Here is a 20,853-nt window from a genome sequence, read left to right as displayed (position 1 = left end):
CCCTGAGTTTGAATCAAGGGGAAAACTCGGGAGAGTTCGTGAGTAACTCGGGAAAGTGGGACAGGGCCTTTAGAATTCTCCATTACCCACAAAGAATGCATTAAACTCAATATTATCCCAAGAGATGCACATACATTCCACCAAGAGAATTTAACCAAGGGCGGCACGGTAGAGTTGCTGCCTTACAGCGGCAGAGACCCCGGTTCGATCCTGACTACGGGTGCCATCTGCACGGAGTTTGTAGGATTTCCCTGTGACTAGTGTGGGTTTTCCTCGGGTGCTCCCTTTACCTCCCACACTCCAAAGAAGTACAGGCTTGTGGGTTAAATTAGCTTCAGTAAACATTGTAAATTGTCCTTAGTGTGTAAGATAGTGATGGTGCGGGGATCACTGGTCAGTGCTGATTTGGTGGGCCGAAGGGCTTGCTTTCATGCTGGATCTCTTTACCAAACTAAACTAAAATTATGGCGATATACCTTATATATTTGTATCACACCGATGCCAATACCCGAGAGAATGAGTTAAGGCAAGGGATAAACTAACAGGATTAGGTAAAGAATGTTGGAAAAGGCTGGTGGAAATTTTTCAGGACCTGGGCCTTCTGACAAGGCCTGCATTTATTGCCTGTACATAATTGCCCTTGAAAAGGTGACAGTGAGCCACCTTCTTAACCCATTACAGCCCTTGTGAAACCTGAGTGGTGTATACACGCCATCACAAGATGTGTGCACTTACTGTTCAGTATTCATATCTATGGAATGTCTTTCCTGGTCTCAGGATCTCCTGAAGTGCTTTAAGGGCCTGTCCCACCTGGCGATTTTTCAACAACTGCCGGAGTCATATCAGTGTCGCCAAAAGATTTTGAACATTTCAAAATCCAGCGGCGACAAAAAAAATGTTGCGACACTTGAAAAAACAACGCGCGTCATACGTCATCACGCCGCACCACGCCGCGTATTTTTCGGTGACCTGATACGTCAGTCAATGATGCCAGCAGTCGTTGAAAATATCGGCAAGAGGGACTGGTGATTACCTGTCCATTACCTGTGTTCACTCTTTGTGACTCAGACCCACAGCCTCTCTGGAAACATGCAACCGACCTGTACAGCTGGCACTTTGGGGGATAAGTTCCAGTGTCAAGGCAGCAGGATCGAAGCTTGAGCTTGGGAGCTGCAGCAGGGGGAAAGGAAGGGACAGTGGCGCAACGGTGGAGTTGCTGCCTAACGACGCCAGAGACCTGGCTTTGATCCTGACTACCGGTGCTGTCTGTGTGGAGTTTGTACGCTTGCCCCATGACCACGCTGGGTGCTCCGGTTTCCTCCCACATTCGGTTAATTGGCTTCTGTAAAATGCGCCTAGTTTGTAGGGTGCAAAACTGGGATAACATAGAACGAGGGTAAGGATGATCATTGGTCAGCACGGACTCAGTGGGCTGAAGGGCCCGTTTCCACACTATCTCTAAACTAAAGTCCAACTTCATCGGACTGTACTGGGCTTTATCTTGAACTAAACATTATACCCTTTATCCTGTATCTGTACTCTGTGGACGGCTTAATTGTTATTTAAGTATGGCTTTCTCGCTGACTGGGTAGCATGCAACTAAACTGTTTTTAACTATACCCTCGGTACATGTGACAAAAATAAACTAAGCTAAACAGAAGTCCAGGAAGTGCTAATAAGAGAAACATGTACCTGACATAAGATACGTAGGAACTCCACTGCAGGTATGTGGGGATGGTGTCAAAGCTAACAAAGAATCCAGAGAACAGAAGCACTGGGATGGCCGTGACAGGGCCCACAAACGTGGCAACCTGTTTGGAAAGAAAGTTCGAACAAATTCAGACACAATACATACAAAAGTTGGCAACTAGTCATGTATCATCAAAATAGATTTAGTTTTCATGCACAGTCGAGAGCATGCTGACCGGTTGCATCGTGGCTTGGTTCGGAAATTTGAGCGACCCTGGAGAGGAAAAGACTACAAAAAGTAGTAAACACTGCCCAGTCCATCATCGGCTCTGACCTTCCTTCCATCGAGGGGATTTATCGCAGTCGCTGCCTCAAAAAGGCTGGCAGTAGCATCAAAGACCCACACCATCCTGGCCACACACTCATCTCCCTGCTACCTTCAGGTAGAAGGTACAGGAGCCTGAAGACTGCAACAACCAGGTTCAGGAATAGCTACTTCCCCTCAGCCATCAGGCTATTAAACCTGGCTCGGACAAAACTCTGATTATTAGCAACCACTTTCTGTTATTTGCACTACCAGTTTATTTATTCATGTGTGTATATATTTATATCACGGTATATGGACACATTTATCTGTTTTGTAGTAAATGCCTACTATTTTCTGTGTGCTTAAGCAAAGCAAGAATTTCATTGTCCTATACAGGGACACATGACATTAACTCACTTGAACTTGGACTTGAACTTGAACTTCTCATATTTTGGAATTGAGATTTGATTAGTTGGTTGGTAGACACAATGCGTTGAGACAGAAGTTAGGCACAAAATGCTGGAGTAACTCAGTAACTCAGTGGGACAGGCAGCATCTCTGGAGAGAAAGAATGGGTGATGTTTCTTCTGAGGAAGGAGCTCGACCCAAAACATCACCCATTCCTTCTCTCCAGAGATACTGCCTGTCCCGCTGAGTTACTCCAGCATTTTGTGTCTATCTTCGGTTTAAACCAGCATCTGCAGTTCCTTCCCACACATTTCGCCATCTTAGGCACTCATCTAATGAAGCATAACGCCTGGGTTGGATCCTGGAAAGACTCAGTGACTATATTTAATCTCCGTCACCTGCCAGACACAATGGCCTGGATTTTGAGGTCTGTGGATAGATAGCATCTCATTGTTGATAAACTGACACCTACTTTGGGTCAATCCTTCAGCAATTGCTGCTTGTGAGTGGATGGAGTCCTTCCTGACAATATAAAAATCAAGCCCCATCTACAATTCATCCCCCACTTTGAAAGCACTATAATGGTGACCAGTATAGGCAGGATGGCCCAAATGGCCTTCTCCTGCATCAAATGTTCTATCGCAAATGATAGAACATAGTACAGTACAAGAACAGGCCCTTCAGCCCTCAATATCTGTGGTGAACACGATGCCAAGATCAAGTCTTAGTTGCCTGCACATAATCCACATCCCACCCTACCCACTGCCTATCCACAAGTCTCTTAAATGCCACTATTGCATCTGCATCATCCACCTTCCATCGTTAGGTGAGCTGGGGCTGCCCGCTGCTCCAAGGCGCGGTGTTACCTGTAAAGATGTGGACGCAGCGCCGATCAGGAGTCCGAGCGACTGGGCCACCAACGCCGTGGCCGTGGCAAGTGAAGCAAACAAGAGGAACCGCGACACCTCGGGTGGTTGAGCCGTCATCCAGTACACGATGCTGCAGTATACGATCGGGCAGATCACCTGCAGGAGGAAGACCAGTTAGGTGGGATTGATCAATGTCTCATGCTGACCACTGCCCAGGTAATTCCATGCACCAGCTCCCGCTGAGAACATTAAAGTCGCTCAGCTTGATTCTTGGCGCAGAAAACGCTTGTATTCCTTCAAGAGGAGATCTTTTAACACAGAGCAAAGGGTCAAGATTACCCAACCATCCAGGCAACAGATTTTGACAGATTCTTGATTGGTACGGGTGTCAGACGTTATGGGGAGAAGCTAGGAGATTGGGGTTGAGAGGGAATGATAGATCAGCCATGATTGAATGGTGGAGTGGACTTGATGGTGCCGAATGCCTTAATTATGTTCCTAGAACTTATGAGCAATTTATCGTCATCAACACCAGGTAAGTAGGAAACCAGGAGTGGGATTGTGTGCCGCCTTCAACATCGCTGACCTGTGGTCCTGCCCGCAAGTCAAGACTGTGGCCTTGCCCACAACTCCAGGCTTGTGGCCCCAATTAGGGGCCTGTTTCTGTGTCAGGGGTTTGATTGCATTGCCATTCGGTGCCATTTGGCCAACGTCAGTCTCAACCTGCACAAAATATCGTGAATCTTAAATGCAGCTTGCATTCAGCACACTTTAAAATGTCACCATCTTTTGCACCAGTTTTATGTGCAATAAGACACTTGCAAAAGATGTTTTTTTTGCACAAATCATAGAGTATGGAGCTTAGAGGTTAGAGATACAGCGCTGAAACAGGCCCATTGGCCCACCGTTTACACTAGCATTCACCACGCACTAGGGACAATTTACAACTTTTTACCGAAACCAATTAACCTACAAACCTATACGTCTTTGGAGTGCGGGAGGAAACCGGAGTTCCCGGAGAAAACCCACGCAGTCACAGGGAGAACGTACAAACTCCGTACAGACAGCACCCGTAGTCTGGATCGAACCTGGGTCTCTGGCGCTGTAAGCCTGCAACTCTACCGCTGCGCCACCGTGCTGCTCCAATGTGACTTTAAACTTCATAATGTGTAAAGGCCCCGTCCCGAACAATGGCTTCACCCAAAGGCTGAATGAATCAAAAGAAGGAAATCTAAGCAAAGAATGTGGATGCAATTTTGATTGGGATCAATTACAATGATCCTGATCTTGAACTCACTCAAGTTCAAGACTGAATGGCCTTCCTCTATCCCCATGTTCGTCACCACTGCTATACAGTTTTTACATAATATTTATTTAACGGCAGAGGCTGATAGATGTTGAAGCAGTACATACTTGGAAAGGGACATCTGCCATGGTTTTTGCCAGGTAGTAGGCCTTTAGACTGTACCAGTAGTTGAGATGCTCCCTCAAGAAAACAGACATCTCAAGAGGAACTGAAATGAGGAGAAAATAAATAAAGATAAAGATTTACTTCTGCACAGATTTTAATTAATAATAATCATTATCTATTCATTCACAAGATGAGGGCTTCACTGAGATTGATTACCCGTCCCTAGTTTAGTACCTATCAGGATCTAAGTCGATGGTACACAAAAATGCTGGAGAAACTCAGCGGGTGCAGCAGCATCTGACGCTGCTGCACCCGCTGAGTTTCTCCAACATTTTTGTGTACCTTCGATTTTCCAGCATCTGCAGTTCCTTCTTAAACTCTAAGTTGATGGTGAACAGTATATCTTGCTTAATTTGCTTTGTGCGATAGAAAGTAGTTTGATACAACTGGTTTGTTTCAAAGGGCAGCTAACATCAACCACAACAGCAGGTATGGTGTCACTTAAGGGCTAAACAGGCAAGTATAGCAAATTTATTTCCTGAAGAATATCAGTGAAGTGACCTTACAATAATCTGACAGGTTTCTGGCTTTCATTTGTGATGGCTGATATTTTTCTCAATTTATGATTTACAATAATTTTATCAAATTATTGACCACTTATTAATTCCATAGCTCTCTGGTGGGATTCAAGCTTGTTCCCAAGACACAGGTCTAGGAATGTAGCCATTAGGCTACCATGTCCTGTCTAACTAAAAAAAATGCTTGGCCTTGGTTTAATAATGCGTTGGAAAGACTCATGGAGCTTGGTCTAAACAGACATGTTTTTTATCCTGTATTTGGACTCTGGAGAATGGTCAACTTTGATCATCGATGAAAATAACCCAATGTACAAATTATTGACCTGCAGTTTAATATTAGCTGTGCAATGTTGTTGTAGCTGCAAATCTCTCTCTCCAGGGAATGGGGTAGAAAATCGAGACTGCCAGGTGAGCTGAACTAGTACTGAGGTTAGCTGTGTCTACCTTCACACAGATGGGAAAGTTTCTAAGAAATCATTTTGAAGAGGTCCAGTGCCCTGGTCAATATTTGTCCCTAACTCAGCATCACTAAGCAAAAACTCGAATAATCTGGATAATAACGTACTCCAATTTGTAAAGTCTTGCACGAGTTACAGGGCCGGATTTACCTATAAGCTAGACAAGTTTAAGCTTAGGGCCTCGAGATCTAGGGGGGCCTCGCAGAGCCGGATTTACCACTAGGCTTCATAGGCTGAAGCCTAGAGCCTCGAAATCTAGGGGGGCCTCCGGCCAAGGCAGGACACCTACCGTTCAACTCTGGGCGGGCCCCCTCTCTATCTCTCTCTCTCCGTCTCCCCCCGCTATCCGTGTCCGGGCCGCCTGGTCTCCAGTCTCCGCTCGCTCGCTCCATCCGCCAGCACAGCAGGCCGCCTTGCACATGTGCATTGCTGCGGCCTGCACGTCCTCCCCCGCAGCACATGTGCACAACCACGGCCAGCACATCATCGGCTGCCCTGCGCGTGCGCACTGCCACGGCAACTGGTCGGCGCTGGGCACTTTCTCCCTCGCTTTGAATTGTGGGAGATTTGGCCGCCATGGCTGTCCGGTCGTTGCCTCGCCGCCAGCGCTGAAAACCAACGCGGAGCGGGCCTCACAAGTGGAACAGCTTAGGGCCTCTCTTCATCTAAATCCGGCCCTGACGAGTTAGATGAAATATGTCCAACGTCATCATTATCTATAAACTTTGGCATGTCCCAAGGTGGTGATAATCTCCATAAAAATGTATGAATTTCTTCCCTTGTATTTAATCAGTTAATATTTAATCTTAGCACCTCGCCGCCCTGGAGAAACAAGCACAAATCCCAAAGTTATCCAACCAGTTATGATCAGAGGACAGGATCTTTGCTTACAGGTCAGTACAGTTGGCATCAGGGCAGCAAACATCAGGAAGAGCATGGAGAAGAAGAGGCATCCCGTATTGTTAAACACTTTCTCTGCCTCATTGCCGATGTTGAGGTACAGCAGACCAATCAGGACTCCAATGCAGATGTGGGAGATGAACCGCATATGGGTCAGAACCTGCAGTGGGCAAGACAACGAGGACGCTGTCAGAATTCCAGCCAAGGTCTGAGATGTTTCAAATGTTCATGCTTATGATGCTGCACATTTGTACATGCAGCACCATGCACAGACACACACGTGCATGTGCATGTATACACACACACACACATGCATGCGAGTGCATACATACACACACGCGTGCATGCAAGTGCATACATACACACACGCGTGCAAGCACACACACACACACACACACACACACACACACACACACACACACACACACACACACACACACACACACACACACACACACACACACACACACACACACACACACACACACACAGAGCGATTGTGGCCAAACTCCCATAGTATGGAAGCCAGCATGTTGACCAGCCCAGTTAAGCGCGAAGCATCTCATTCCTCTGCCTGCCAACTCAACAGGCATTGAGTGGACGGACAGGCTGGAGATCCAGCGGAAAGGCATTTTATGTCACATGACTGAAGATCCTAAAACAAGAATGACAAACGCAGCTAACTTACTGAGTCCCTCAATATGGAAACAAAGGTTCTCCGGAAGAGGACACAAAACTGGGCGAAGGAGCTGATGGCAAAAGTGCGGCTCTCGATTGGGCCGGAGTCCTGAATAGGGAGAGACAGAGAATCAGAGCGATGTGACGAGCCCGTTTCTGGTTATAGCCAAGCCACATTGTGCCATTGTAGTGAAATAGAACAGATTCCTTAGACTTTATAGATACAGCGTGGAAACAGGCCATGGGCCATCATGCTAACCACCCATCACCCATACACCAGCACTAGCTATACACCAGGGACCATTTACAATTTATATAGTCACATGTCAAGTCAAGTCACATTTATTTATATAGCACATTTAAAAAAACAACTCTCGTTTGCCAAAGTGCTTTACATTTGTTATAAGAATAGTATAAACAAACAAACTACATACATATATACATATAGCCCTCGCTCAGGGGACGTCAGGAAAGGCTTGGGAGTATAGATAAGATTTTAGTCTTGACTTAAAGGAGTCGATAGAGGGGGCAGTTCTGATGGGGAGGGGGATGCTGTTCCACAGTCTAGGAGCTGCAACCGCAAAGGCGCGGTCGCCCCAAAGCTTATGCCTAGACCGCGGGATATTCAGCAGCCCCAAGTCGGCCGATCTGAGGGACCTGGAGGTGGAGTGGTGGGTGAGAAGACTTTTAATGTAGGAGGGACAAGCCCATTGAGGGCTTTGTAGACATGGAGGAGGGTCTTGAAATGTATACGGAACCGCACAGGTATAATATAAGCCAATTAACCTATAAACCTGTATGTCATGGGCATGTGGGAGGAAACCAGAGCACCCGGAGGAAACCCACACAGTCACAGGGAGAACGTAACTGTGTACAGACAGCACCCGTAGTCAGGATCGAACCTGGGTCTGTGGCGCTGTAAGGCAGCAACTCTTCCGCTGGACAGAGACCTACTGTGAATGATGTCACTCGTTCCTTGAGGCCCAATCAGATTCCAGCTGGTTCTTACCGTGAGGCTATTGCTCTTCCAGCCCGTTGAATCACCGCCATTAGTCGAATTCTTCTTTTCCGCCATGGTGCACATTCCATCCTGGACGGCTTTGAAGAGCAGGGGGTTCAAATCCCCATATTCACCTGAAGCCACCTCAATGACTAGGCAAAGATACAAAGAGCAGTCGTCACAGTCAGAATAAAAAGCCTGGATGTCAGACCCTAACAACAGGAGGGGTTGTAGTGAGATTCCAGCAAATGCAATTGGAGTTGCTCCCCATCACAGAGTTTAGAAAGAAAACACTCAGAGAGGTGAGATAAAATGTGTGGGAAGGAACTGCAGATGCTGGTTTATACCCTCGATACACATAAAATGCTGGAGTGACTCAGGGTGGTCAGGCAGCATCTCCCGAGCAAGGGAATAGGTGACATTTTGGGTTGAGACCCACCTTCAGATGGTCTGTAGAAGGGACTCAACCCAAAGCGTCACCTGTTCCTTTTCTCCAGAGATGCTGCCTGACCCGCTGAGTCACTCCAGCATTTTGTGTCTATCTACGGAGAGGTGAGGGCTTAGATGCTAAAGGTTGGAACTCATCACCTTCAGGAAACAGCCTCTGGCTCAGTAAGTCCCTACTCTGTGGACTAAACAGTAGTCTCGGTGAAGCAAGACAAGACCCTGGTGGGATCTACTCATTCATTCCTGGTCCAGCAGTGATTCGCACACGTGTCCTCCAACCTATTGTACTGCTTCCCATGTTGGCAATGTGGCCTCTTCTACATCAGTTCCAACGGGTCCCATCCTGAATCTCTAGTTCCCGATAAGACACCGCCCACCTATGACCTCTGTCGATGAAGTGACATGTAGTGTGGGAACAGGCTCTTCGCCCCCAATGAGTCCACACTGACCATTATTCACCCATTTACACTCATCTCACTTTATCCTCCCCACATTCCCATCATCAACTCTCCCAGGATTTTACCGCTCAGCTGCACATTTGAGGCAATACACAGCATCCAATTATACTACCAAGCTGCTTGTCCTTGAGATTCTGGTGGAAAATGGAATACCATGGGGGAGGACCATGCAGTCTTGGGGATAAAGTGCAATCTCCACATGATTGCAGAGGTCAAGACTGAAGCCAGCGACTGCACTATCAGCTATGCCGCCGTGATGCCAGTGACACCCTTCAAATCAAATCTAGTCTACCTGATGTTCACACAGAGGGAGGTGTACCTGGGGTGGGCTGGCCCTAGCCCTAGCTATTTCCTCACAGGGCGATTTAGTTTTTAGTTTTAAAGATACAGTATGGAAACAGGCCCTTCGGCCCACTGAGTCCGCGCGGACCAGCGGGCCCCGCACACAAACGCTATCCTACACAACTTACAATCTACCAACCTGTATGTCTTCAAAGTGCGGGAGGAACCCGAAGATACTGGAGAAAACTCAAGCAGGGCAAGGGGAGAAAGTACAAACTGCGTACAGGCAAGCACCCGTATTGAGGATGGAGCCCGGGTCTCTGGTGCTGTGAGGCAGCAACTCTACCTCACGCTGCGCCACCGTGCTGCCCTGTACTGAAGGCCACATCCCAGCTAGCACTGTCAATGTCAGGCAACTCAACATAGACCGGATGTACACGTAGAGGCCCTGTGATCAGAACCGCCAACGTTTTTGTTGGAACTTGTCAATAAGACACTGCTTTTCTTACTTACTGAAGTCTGCAGGGTTGTGATAAGTCGGACAATGCAGGCCCAGTCCTTTAAGGAAGGGGATGAGGTTGGGAACAATCCCTTTGTAGATGCACTGCCCTTGGCTCACGATGAAGAGCTGTGAGGAGAGCAAGGAGACTCCGATTAAACCCCACACGGTTAAATGCTACTCATCTTCAAACACAGACGCATTGTAAAAAGAAACAGAATAATCTATATTACTAAAAGTCTGTTCTTGACCGGTTTTGGTGATCTGTGCTGCGATTTCCGAGAGAACGCCGCCACCTACGGCCGTCATTTTTGGCCACCTCGCTCAGAGCCCCCCTCCGCCACATGTGTGCCGAGGATTTTTCCAGTCGATGAAAAATGACAGAGATATTAATGATTTTACAAAATTCCCCATTCTCTCTGCTGCCCCCGCTGGCGGCAGGGGGGGATGGACTATAAAACCAGGAAGTGGTGTGCCTCAATTAGTCTGCAAGCTGGAGGAAGGCAGAGGGTCACGTTTCTCTGAGCTGTGAATAACACTGAACACATGTCCACACAACTGTGAGTAAGTACCCTTAATGTGGTTTGAAAATGAAAATATGGTTAAAGTAAAAAAGCACTGCCTGCAAATGGTTGTTTGGGGGGTTTGGGTTGAAATAAAAAGGCACTCTCTCTCCCCCCCTCTCCTCTCCTCTCCCCCCACCCCTCTTTCCTCTCCCCCCCCCCCCTCTCCCCCTCTCTCCCCCCTCTCTCCCCCCCTCCCCCTCTCTCCCCCCCCCATCTCTCCCCCCCCTCCCCTCCATCCCCTCCCCCACCCTCCCTCCCCTAAACCCCCTCCCCTCCACACACCCTACCCTCTTCCCTCCACCCTCCCCCCTACCTCCCCCTCCCTGCTCCCCACCTCTCCCCCTCACCCCCCTCTCAGCACCCCCTCTCAGCACCCCCTCTCTCTCCCCCTCACTCTCACCCTCTCTCTCTCCTCCCCTCCTCCCCCACCTTTCCCCCCTCACCCACCCTCCTCTCCACCCCCCTATCCCTCTTGCCCCTCTCTCTGTGTCTCTGTCTCTCTCTCTGTCTCTGCCCCTTCTCTCTCTGCCCTCACTCTCTACCCCCGCCCCCCCCCCACCCCTCCCCCTCTCTAGGTGTGACTGCAAGTTGGGGGCTATGCGTCAGTAGATAGGGTGGTTATGGGGTAAAAGGAGAAAATTAATAATATTAATATAATATCAAGGGGGGTAATTAGCGTGAGTGCGGAGGGGGGGGTGGGGGGGGGGGGATAGTTAGTGTGTATGACACTGCATGCCGCCTCCCCCCCCACAACCGTACGTTGGGGGAACAGACCCAACGGGTCTGCACTTGGTCTAGTATTGCTTATATTTTGTACTGTTACGTCATTCCCCCAAATCACTGAATGTTTCAATAGGTAACATAACAACATGTTTGGGAGAAGGCTACGTCGATGGAGTTGCAGTTAATGATGGTGTAACAAGTGTAGAGTAATGAAACGGTACGTTGATTAAATCACCAAACCATGAGGCAATCAATTACGTCAAACTGGAGTAAAACGCCAGTGATAATGATACTGAGCATGAAACTATGTGAATGGAGTTTACCAACACCCTTCAAGGTCATTAATCATAATCATCATAATCACACTTTATTAGCCAAGTATGTTTTGCAACATAAGAGGAATTTCATAGCACATACTCAGGCCTAAACATGACCCTAGACCCACCAGCAACGTTGACTTTAAATCCTCCTTACATTGATACATTTTCCAATGTTTTTTCTCACACGCCTGCTCAGTTGGGTTTATTCCGTCCTCGGTCTAACGAGGGGTATGGGTTCAAATCCCAGTACAGCATTGTGCTCAAAGCTGTGAGGGCAGCCCACTGAAGTGCTGATGGTGCATTGTAATATCGACCGGCCCATCCTTCAAACAAGCTTGTAATCTCTTCTCGATTTTCTGCTCTGTTGGATCCTCAGTCTTCGCAGGTGAAGACTGGGGAATCTTATTGATGCTTCAGCCAGCTGTCCTCCCTGAGTTATTCAATGCCGATATTTTGGTTAAATGTTGACCTGTTTCCCTCCATTTTCAAGTACCCCTCCACTTCTGGCAGTATCCTGGCTTGTCTCCAAAATCATGCTGCACTTCAATGTTCTTTCCTCATAGTCCAGACCGATGACTAACACTGGCTAACAATGAGAAGGGGCAAAGTCAACTCAACATTGTCAATGCGTCCCTCAATCATGGGGCCTGCATTGAACCACCCAGAGTGACTCGAGGCGAGAGTTGCGATCACTATTCTAATTGCTCAAGTGCCGACCACCGATCGCCCTTACATTCGTTCTACGTTTTCCCACTTTCGCATCCTACACACTAGGGACAATTTACAGAGGCCCAATGAACCTACAAACCCGCACATCTTTGGAATGTGGGAGGAAACCGGATCACCTGGAGAAAACCCATGCGGTCTCAGGGAAAACGTACAAACTCCACACAGACAACATCCACAGTCAGGATTGAACCCGGGTCTTTGGCGCTGTGAGGCAGCAGCTCTAAAGGAGGTTTGCAAGGCAGGATTGTTTTATTTAAAAGCACAGAGAGTGTTAGGTGCCTGGAATGTGCTAGCAGGGGTGGTGGAAGCAGATATCATTGCAACATTTAAGAGGCGTTTAGGAAGATGCATGAACGGGCAGGAAATAGAAGAATATAGAGCAAGTGTGGGCAGATGGAATTAGTTAGATTGGTATCATGGTCACTGCAGACATTGAGGGTTGAAGAATTGGTTCCTATGTTTTAAACCAGTGGTTCCCAACCTTTTTTAGCTCATGGCCCCCTTGGGATCTTTTAATTTTTCTGTGCCCCCCCCCCCCTCCCTGACATTATTAGTGGAAAAAAAGTACTTCAATATTATAATACCTTCCATAAAAATATCAGTGTCTATTAATTGCACATATATTCTCTTTTATTCTATTCCACAAACATCAAAAATATTTCAACTACATAGATTTAAATTTATTAGAACTTAAATTTAGGAGGCAACAGGGTGGTAGCTCTGTGGCCCCCTTCATTGAACCTGTGGCCCCCTAAATCCCAAAGTTTTTCTGTGGCCCCCCCCCTGAAATTTGCCATGATGGTCCCAGGTTGGGAATCACTGCTTTAAACATTCTTTGCTTTGCAAGTGACTGTAATTTTGAAAGCAAGGAGAAGGCCTGCAATGTCAACATGCAACAGAAGGTGGCAGTCAACGCCAAAGATCTGCACCCTCTTTGATGCTTGAAGTGAGAGAGAAAAGCTTACATGGAAATAAGTGGCGGAATAGGATGTGAATGCTCTAAGAACCAGTATAGGCTTGATTGGCCAAATGGCCTCCATCCACATCTTCAGGAAAACATAGGAAATACAAAACCACCTTTATACCCTCACAGGTGCTCTGTGATAATATAGTGACCAGTCTTGCCTGGTCTTCCTATGAGTCACAAATAAAAGCAGCAGGGGAGGAATGATAATAGCTGGAATAAGCCCAAAGTACATCGACTTCACCACCGGATATCAGCTAAGGATGAGTTTAAAAGAGTGAACCTACAGCAGTTGCTGTGCGGAGGTGACCACAGGTCCTATGCTGGCACCCTACACCCATCTCTCCCAGAATCGATTCTCTGAACCAAAACTTCGAGTGGTTTGCCACCAACTTCAGGCCCTGTGAGCTGGAAACGTATGTGGGAAGGAAACTGTGGTCACATTGATGCTGATCAACGCCAAATTAAATACTTTCGCCTTGAACATTTTCTGTTCTTGCCTAAATGGTGAATATAGGACGGATTTGGATCTGTGTTGAACATCTATCAGGCTGCATATTCAGGGAAACGAGAGGGAACATAATGCCCCTGTCCCACTTAGGAAACATGAACGGAAACCCCTGGAGCATTTGCGCCCCACCCAAGGTTTCCGTGCGGTTCCCGGAGGTTGCAGGTGGTTGCCGGAGGTTGCAGGTAGTGGAAGCACGTAGGGAGACTGACAAAAACCTCCGGGAACCGCACGGAAATCTTGGGTGGGGCACAAAGTCTCCAGAGGTTTACGTTCAGGTTTCCTAAGTGGGACGGGGGCATTAGTCTGATGGGACTGCTCCAAGAACTGGTACCTATCCATGTGCTCCAGAGATGCTGCCCGACTTGCTGAGTTGCTCCAGCGTTCTGCATCAATGTTAACCTCCGGCTTCACGGCAGCGAGCTCAATATTCTGTTGCTTGTTTGTTTGTTTAATTCATTTTTTCTCAAGTGTTGTGATTCAGGTAATGACCTCAGCAGGACACCCGTGCCTGATTCGTGTGTGAGTTATGAGGATTGATGTCGAGGAGGGTCTTCATTGCCCCTGAATCATAGCAGTTGTTGAAGGCCATGTCAGAGCAGAGGAAGTCACATACATGACAAGACTGGGTGGGATTTCCTTTCCTAATAGAAGCCAGTGTACCCGTTGTGTTTCATGACATCTTAAAAGCTGCACAGTCACTGAAACTATTCCAGTTTATCTACTTCCAGATTGTTAAAACTGATTTCAAAATCTCACAATGCCGCAGTGGAATTATAAACTGATAATCTGGCAACATGAACATTCTGGTACCTTACAGCATAGCACAGTACAGCACAGGAACAGGCCCTTCGGCCCACAATGTCTATGTTGAACATGATGCCAAGTTAAACTGGCCACATCTGCCTGTATCTACATGATCCAAAGCCCTCTATTCCTTGCACCTCTATGTGCCTATCTAAAAACCTCTTAAATGGATGGAATGTACCCTTCATTATATAAATGAAAGAATTGTGTTTATATTTAATATGCTCCCTCAATAGCTCACCGGACCAATACAATGCTTTGTATAATGGATGATGCCAGGTTCGAATGCTGGTTTGTAATAGACAATAGACAATAGATGCAGGAGTAGGCCATTCGGTCCTTCGAGCCAGCACCGCCATTCAATGTGATCATGGCTGATCATCCCCAATCAGTACCCCGTTCCTGCCTTCCACCCATATCCCCTGACTCTGCTATTTTTAAGAGCCCTATCTAGCTCTCTCTTGAAAGCATCCAGAGAACCTGCCTCCACTGCCCTCTGAGGCAGAGAATTCCACAGACTCGCCACTCTGTGAGAAAAAGAGTTTCCTCGTCTCCGTTCTAAATGGCTTACTCCTTATTCTTGAACTGTGGCCCCTGGTTCTGGACTCCCCCAACATCGGGAACATGTTTCCTGCCTCTAGCGTGTCCAAGCCCTTAACAATCTTTGGACCAGCTGAACTCAGCCAAGTCTACAGTGAGTGGGCAGTGCATCTGCCTTATGTTGTTCTGGCTGTGAAGCATCTGCTGGTTAGGAAAACCTATTGGAAAACACCTATAGACAGGTAACAAACAAGAACAGGCCGGAAGGCAACCTGCGGCTAGTATGGCAGAGTGCAATTATCATCTGCATTTGCATATAGGACACACCCAGTGTAATGCCAGGAATTAAGGGGCCAAGGGAACTGAGAAAATAAATGTTGAAACTATCATCTTAAGATGAAAACAGCATCACACAATAGCAAATTATATTTACTGAACCCAACCTCAATGCCCATTTACAAATGTAGGCCTACAATACTTGGAGATTTAAAGAATCGCAAGCCTCACCGCTAAATTATAAATCTCCGGGTGTGCTCAGTCTCAGAGATAGGCAAGTCAGTGTGCCTAGGATGTGTAGGAAGGAACTACAGATGTTAGCTTATACCGATGATAGACACAAAATGCTGGAGTAACTCAGCGGGTCAGGCAGCATCTCTGGAGAGAAGGAATAGGTGACGTTTCAGATCAGAACATCACATTCATTGTCTCCAGAAATGCTGCCTGAATGGATGAGATATAGCATTTTGTGTCGACTATAAGTCAGTTTGGCCCAGACAGATTTGCTTTTTATACACAGATTGGACAGATTCCTCCTCTTTAGAGAAGAGGAAGATGATGACATGTTGGAGGTCTAATATTATCCAGACCTATCCAGGCCTTCCACTATTCTGAAAGTTTCAATGAGGTTCCCCCTCATCCCTCTAACCTCCAGCAGGTGCAGGCCCAGTGCCTTCTGTGCCATGACGTTGATGTGATTCTATGGATGCAGAGAAACCTCTTTGGTGGAAGTGTGAGAACATGGAAGTCAACCACGAGAATTGGTGGAAGAGAAGTGATGCATTTTAGTAGATGCTGGATAAGTACGCGAGTGAGAAAGGACACATAGAGGAACTGACAGCATTAGATGAAGAAAGAAAGCCGTGTAATATCACTTGACATAAAATCAGATATAAAAAATAGCACAAAGTATTTCACAGATAAGAGCCGTGTTTCCACATCAGCGCCAAAGGAGTTGATAATAAATCGTACCTTGTCAAACATCTCAAAGAGCTTGGCACTGGGCTGATGGATGGTGCAGATGATGGTTCTCCCGCCCTGTGCCAGTGACCGCATCAGTGACACCACTTGGAAACACGAGGCACTGTCCAGACCACTGAGAGGGAGGGAGGCAGAGAGAGAGGGGCAGAGAGAGAGAGGGGGAGAGAGAGAGAGAGAGAGAGAGAGGCAGAGAGAGAGAGGCAGAGAGAGAGAGGCAGAGAGAGAGAGGCAGAGACAGACAGAGACAGAGACAGACAGAGACAGAGAGAGACAGAGAGAGACAGAGAGAGACAGAGAGAGACAGAGAGAGACAGAGAGACAGGGAGAGACAGGGAGAGACAGAGAGACACAGAGCGAGACAGAGAGAGACAGAGAGAGACAGAGAAAGGCAGAAAGAGAGAAAGGAGAGAAAGAGAGAGACAGAGACAGAGAAAGGGAGGGTTAGATAGTGTGTGTGCATGAGAGTGAGAGAGAGAGGGGGTAGGAGGGGCAGAGGCAGTGAGAAAGCAAGAGAGAGGGTTGGATGCAGAGAAAGAGAGGAACAGAGAGAGAGAGAAGGGCAAAGGCAGAGAGAGAATGAGAGAGAGGGCAGAGAGAGGAGGGTCAGAGGCAAAGATAGAGAATGAGTGGGTGCAGCAGCAGTAAGAGAAGGAAAGACAGATGGAGGGACATGGATAGTGAAGGAGAATTGTTAATATTGTTATACGTCCAGTGCTCATAATACGTCAGTGGCCATTAGTTGTCCAGTTTCTCTCCTCCCACACCTCCTGATGAGGTCGCTACATCTGTGTTGCATCCATTCACTGCCCATTCAACAAAGCTCCATGAAGATAATTATTTTTGTTTGGTTCGTTGTCTGGTGTTTTTTTCAACTCAAGGAGAAGGAAGCAAATGAAGAATCTCTCGGTCGATGGACTGAGCAACCCTACAGAAACATCAAGGAATGGTACCTTTTCATGGTTCTTCCATTCCAGTAGATGTTCATTAGTTGTGCCAAGAAGGGAAAGGAAAGATGATGTGGCTGGGCTGGGATGTCCACTGTCATTGTCCTAATCTCTAACCTGAATGGCCAACCTGTTATTTTGCGACTGTGTTATCTACGCTGGACACAGGGGTAACATTCTGCTTGCAGTAATTCTGTCGAGCCCTGTGTGACTGTGTGTACTGCTGATCCTCCCCTGCACCTCTGTTTTAGTCCTTAGTATGCTGCAGCTGCGATCACACCTGGAGTGTCACACCTTGCTGTTGGATCCATAGACCTCACCTCTTTAGACTTCAGAGGCACAGCGCGGAAACAGGCCCTTCGGCCCACCAAGTCCGTGGTGACCAGGGATCACCAGCACTATCCTACACACTTGGGACAATTTATAATTTTACCGAAGCCAATTAACCTACAAAGCTCTACCTCTTTGGAGTGTTGGAGAAAACTGGAGCACCTGGAGTAAACCCACTCGGTCACAGGAGGAATGTACAAACTCCCTACAGACAGCACCAGTAGTCGGGATCAAACCTGGGACGCTGGTGCTGTAAGGCAGCAACTCTACCGCTGCGCCACCCCGTTCTACATTACACACACTGGCATGAATGCAACATGAGGACCAGAGTAAACCAAGAGATTGTCTAAGCGACAACACACACACACACGCGCGCGTTCCAATTCCCGAGAAGTGTCCCAATTCATTGGGGCACACCACTCCACTTACCTAGTTGGCTCATCGAAGAACATAACAGGAGGGTTGTTGACCAGTTCCAGTGCAATGGCCAGCCGCTTGCGTTGTCCACCAGACAGAGAGACAGTCCGGGTGTTTGAGCACTTGAGCAGTCCCAGTGCGGTCAGAATCTCATTCACCTTAAAGCAGAAAACCACTCAGATGCCGCAAACCAGGCAAACAACCACCGATTACTCCATTACACAATAGGATTCCATTCAACCCATCATATCCATCCTAGCACTTTGAAAGAGCTGTTTTAGTTGCATTTATTCGTCTCAGTTATCTTTGGATTTTGGTTTGATATTTGTCTGAAATATATCCAATTGCTATAGTAAATGATACACTGCAGTGGGCAGGAGAAAATTGGTAGGTCCTTTGTCTTTATTTACAGTCAGAGTCATACAGTGTGGAAACAGGCCCTTTGGCCCAACTTGCCCACACCAAACAACGTTGCATCTACATTAGTTCCACCCACCTGCGTTTGGCCCATATCCCTCTAAACATAAGATAGACACAAGGTGCCTGGAATGCGCTGCCAGGGATGAGTGTGGAGGCGGATACTATAGTGGTATTTAAGAGGCAATTGAATAAGCACATGGATATGCAGGGGATGGAAGGATCACATGCAAGGTGAGGAGATTAGTTTAACTTGGCAGCATCTTTGGCATGGACATTGTGGCTTGAAAGCAAGTGCTGTATCATTCTATTTCTATGTTCTGTGCAGTCACCTCCGAAAATGGTGTGAATCTGAATTACCAGATAACTAGCTTCCTGCACAGCCGACATGTGCCATTCAGTTTATATATTCTGTTGTACTGCAGTGAGTAAGAATAACATTGTTCTATCTGGGCCATATGACAATAAAACACTCTTGACTCTTGACATGGCCAAAAGAGATAGTAAAGGAGTTAGTAAATCTTGTCTGCTTCCTCCTCGAGCCAAAAATATCCTTCTGAAGGTTTATTCCCCAGAACTGTCAGTTGAGGAACTGCAGATGTTGGTTTACAAAAGGAAGACCCAAAGTACTGGAGTAACTCAGCCAGTCAGGTAGCAATCTCTGGAGAACATGGATAGGTGATATTTAGGGTCAGGACCCTGCTTCAGACTGATTGGAGGGGGCGGAGGGGAAGCAGGAAGAGAGGAGGGGCAGGATAAAGCCCCACAAGTAATAGGTGGAAACAGGTGAGGGGGGGGGTTAATTGTTGGACAAACTCCAGAGATGAAAAGACAGAAGGTGTGAGATAAAAGGATTAAAGAGTTGTAGGTACTATTACAACATTTTAGAAACATTTAGACAGGTACGTGGATAGGGTAAGGTTTAGAGGAATATGAGCCAAAGGCAGGTAGATGGGACTAGTGTAGGTGAGGCATGTTGGAAGACGTGGACAAGTTGGGCTGAGGAGTCTGTTTCCACACTGGAGGACTATGAGTTGCTAATTGTGAAGCTGGAGGAAGGAATGTGGGTGGAAGGGGAAGGGCAGCGACGTGATATCCCAACATACTCTCCTGTCATGGAAAGCTTTCTCACAGGGGCACCGATCCACAAATCGCATTTTTATTTACCTGACCAGGTCCGGAAAATTGTTGCATAACTTGAAGCAAGCACGGTTGGCATTCTCATCGCCGATATATTTGTGCTTTCAATTTGAAAGCCCTTGATTCATAATTGTTCATCAATAGCTCCAATTAATAGCACAAAAAACTAAAGTTCACTTCAAGCCATTATCAAAAGAAGCATATGACTCACCAGTTCCTTCTTAACTTCCAATTTCTCTTTCAGCTTGAGGTGGGCTGAGACCTTTAAACAAAGCAATAACATTCAACATTTGAGGAAAAATAAGTGAAATAATACAACCCGAGTCAAAGTGCAGATTGTGAAAATTACTTGGAGTACATTTTCTCTCAGAAATAAATGCGTCAATTAACAATGTGTAACCGCTGGAAACATAAGGGCACGATTCTTCAGTTCTATTTACAGGTAATTAATTAGGAGACAAATTCATTCACAATCATTTCCCTGATTGTTGTTATGGGTAATGTCGCTTCAAGCGATTATCTTCACTGAGAGCTGGCCTTAACAATTACATTGGTGGAGGGAGGATGAGTCTTCATGTGGTGCAACAGGAAGGAGGTGCAGAGGAGGTTTGCCACAATGATGCCTGCATTAGAGGGTGCTAGCTACAAGAAGCAGTTAGACAGATATGGAACGGTGGAGGTTGAAGGGAGACCTGAGAGAAGTCTATACATTTATGAGAGGCAAAGATAGAGTAGACAGACAGTCAGAACCTTTTTCCCAGAATGAAAATATAACATCGCTTTAAGGAGAGAGGCGTGAAGTTTAAAGGAGATGTGCGGGTCAAGTCTTTTTTACACGGTGGGTGGTGGGTGCCTAGAACATAACGTCTGGAGTAGTTGAGGCAGATATAATAGTGGAATTCAAGAGCAGGGAATGAAGCTGTTTGGCCTATCCAACGGGTGCAGATGAGAAAGAGAAGTGAAGAGAAGAGGGAGCAAAGGAGGAAATAAATAGGGGCAGCACAGTGCCACCGCTGGTAAAGCTGCTGCTTCACAGCACCAGAGACCCCGGATCATTCCTGACACCGGGCGCTCTCTGTGTGGAGTTTGCACGTTCTCCCCGTTTCCTCCGGATGATCCGGTTTCCTCCCACATCCCAAAGACGTACTGCTTTGTAGATTAATTGGCCTCTAAAAATTGCCGCACGTGTGTCAGGAGTGGATGTGAA

The 20,853-nt window shown here is 47.0% G+C and overlaps 1 protein-coding gene across 2 annotated transcripts in view; it reads right to left on the bottom strand.

The window, feature by feature from the left end:
• The window catches only part of abcg4 (ATP binding cassette subfamily G member 4), a 107,619-nt gene that overhangs the window by 5,431 nt on the left and 81,335 nt on the right, over positions 1-20,853 (bottom strand). For both annotated transcript variants that reach the window (XM_033049562.1, XM_033049563.1), the window contains exons 5-14: positions 19,858-19,908; positions 18,102-18,247; positions 16,390-16,513; positions 9,999-10,113; positions 8,308-8,450; positions 7,309-7,407; positions 6,612-6,780; positions 4,687-4,787; positions 3,271-3,429; positions 1,693-1,811 (exon numbers count right to left, since the gene is read on the bottom strand). In XM_033049562.1, the coding sequence (XP_032905453.1) occupies positions 1,693-1,811; positions 3,271-3,429; positions 4,687-4,787; positions 6,612-6,780; positions 7,309-7,407; positions 8,308-8,450; positions 9,999-10,113; positions 16,390-16,513; positions 18,102-18,247; positions 19,858-19,908 (1,226 nt within the window). The remainder of the gene's footprint in view (positions 1-1,692; positions 1,812-3,270; positions 3,430-4,686; positions 4,788-6,611; positions 6,781-7,308; positions 7,408-8,307; positions 8,451-9,998; positions 10,114-16,389; positions 16,514-18,101; positions 18,248-19,857; positions 19,909-20,853) is intronic.

Source organism: Amblyraja radiata, chromosome 33 (assembly GCF_010909765.2).
Source record: "Amblyraja radiata isolate CabotCenter1 chromosome 33, sAmbRad1.1.pri, whole genome shotgun sequence".
NCBI lineage: Eukaryota > Metazoa > Chordata > Chondrichthyes > Rajiformes > Rajidae > Amblyraja > Amblyraja radiata.
Note: the sequence above shows the minus strand (reverse complement) of the source record. Positions and strands in the feature narration are given on the sequence as shown.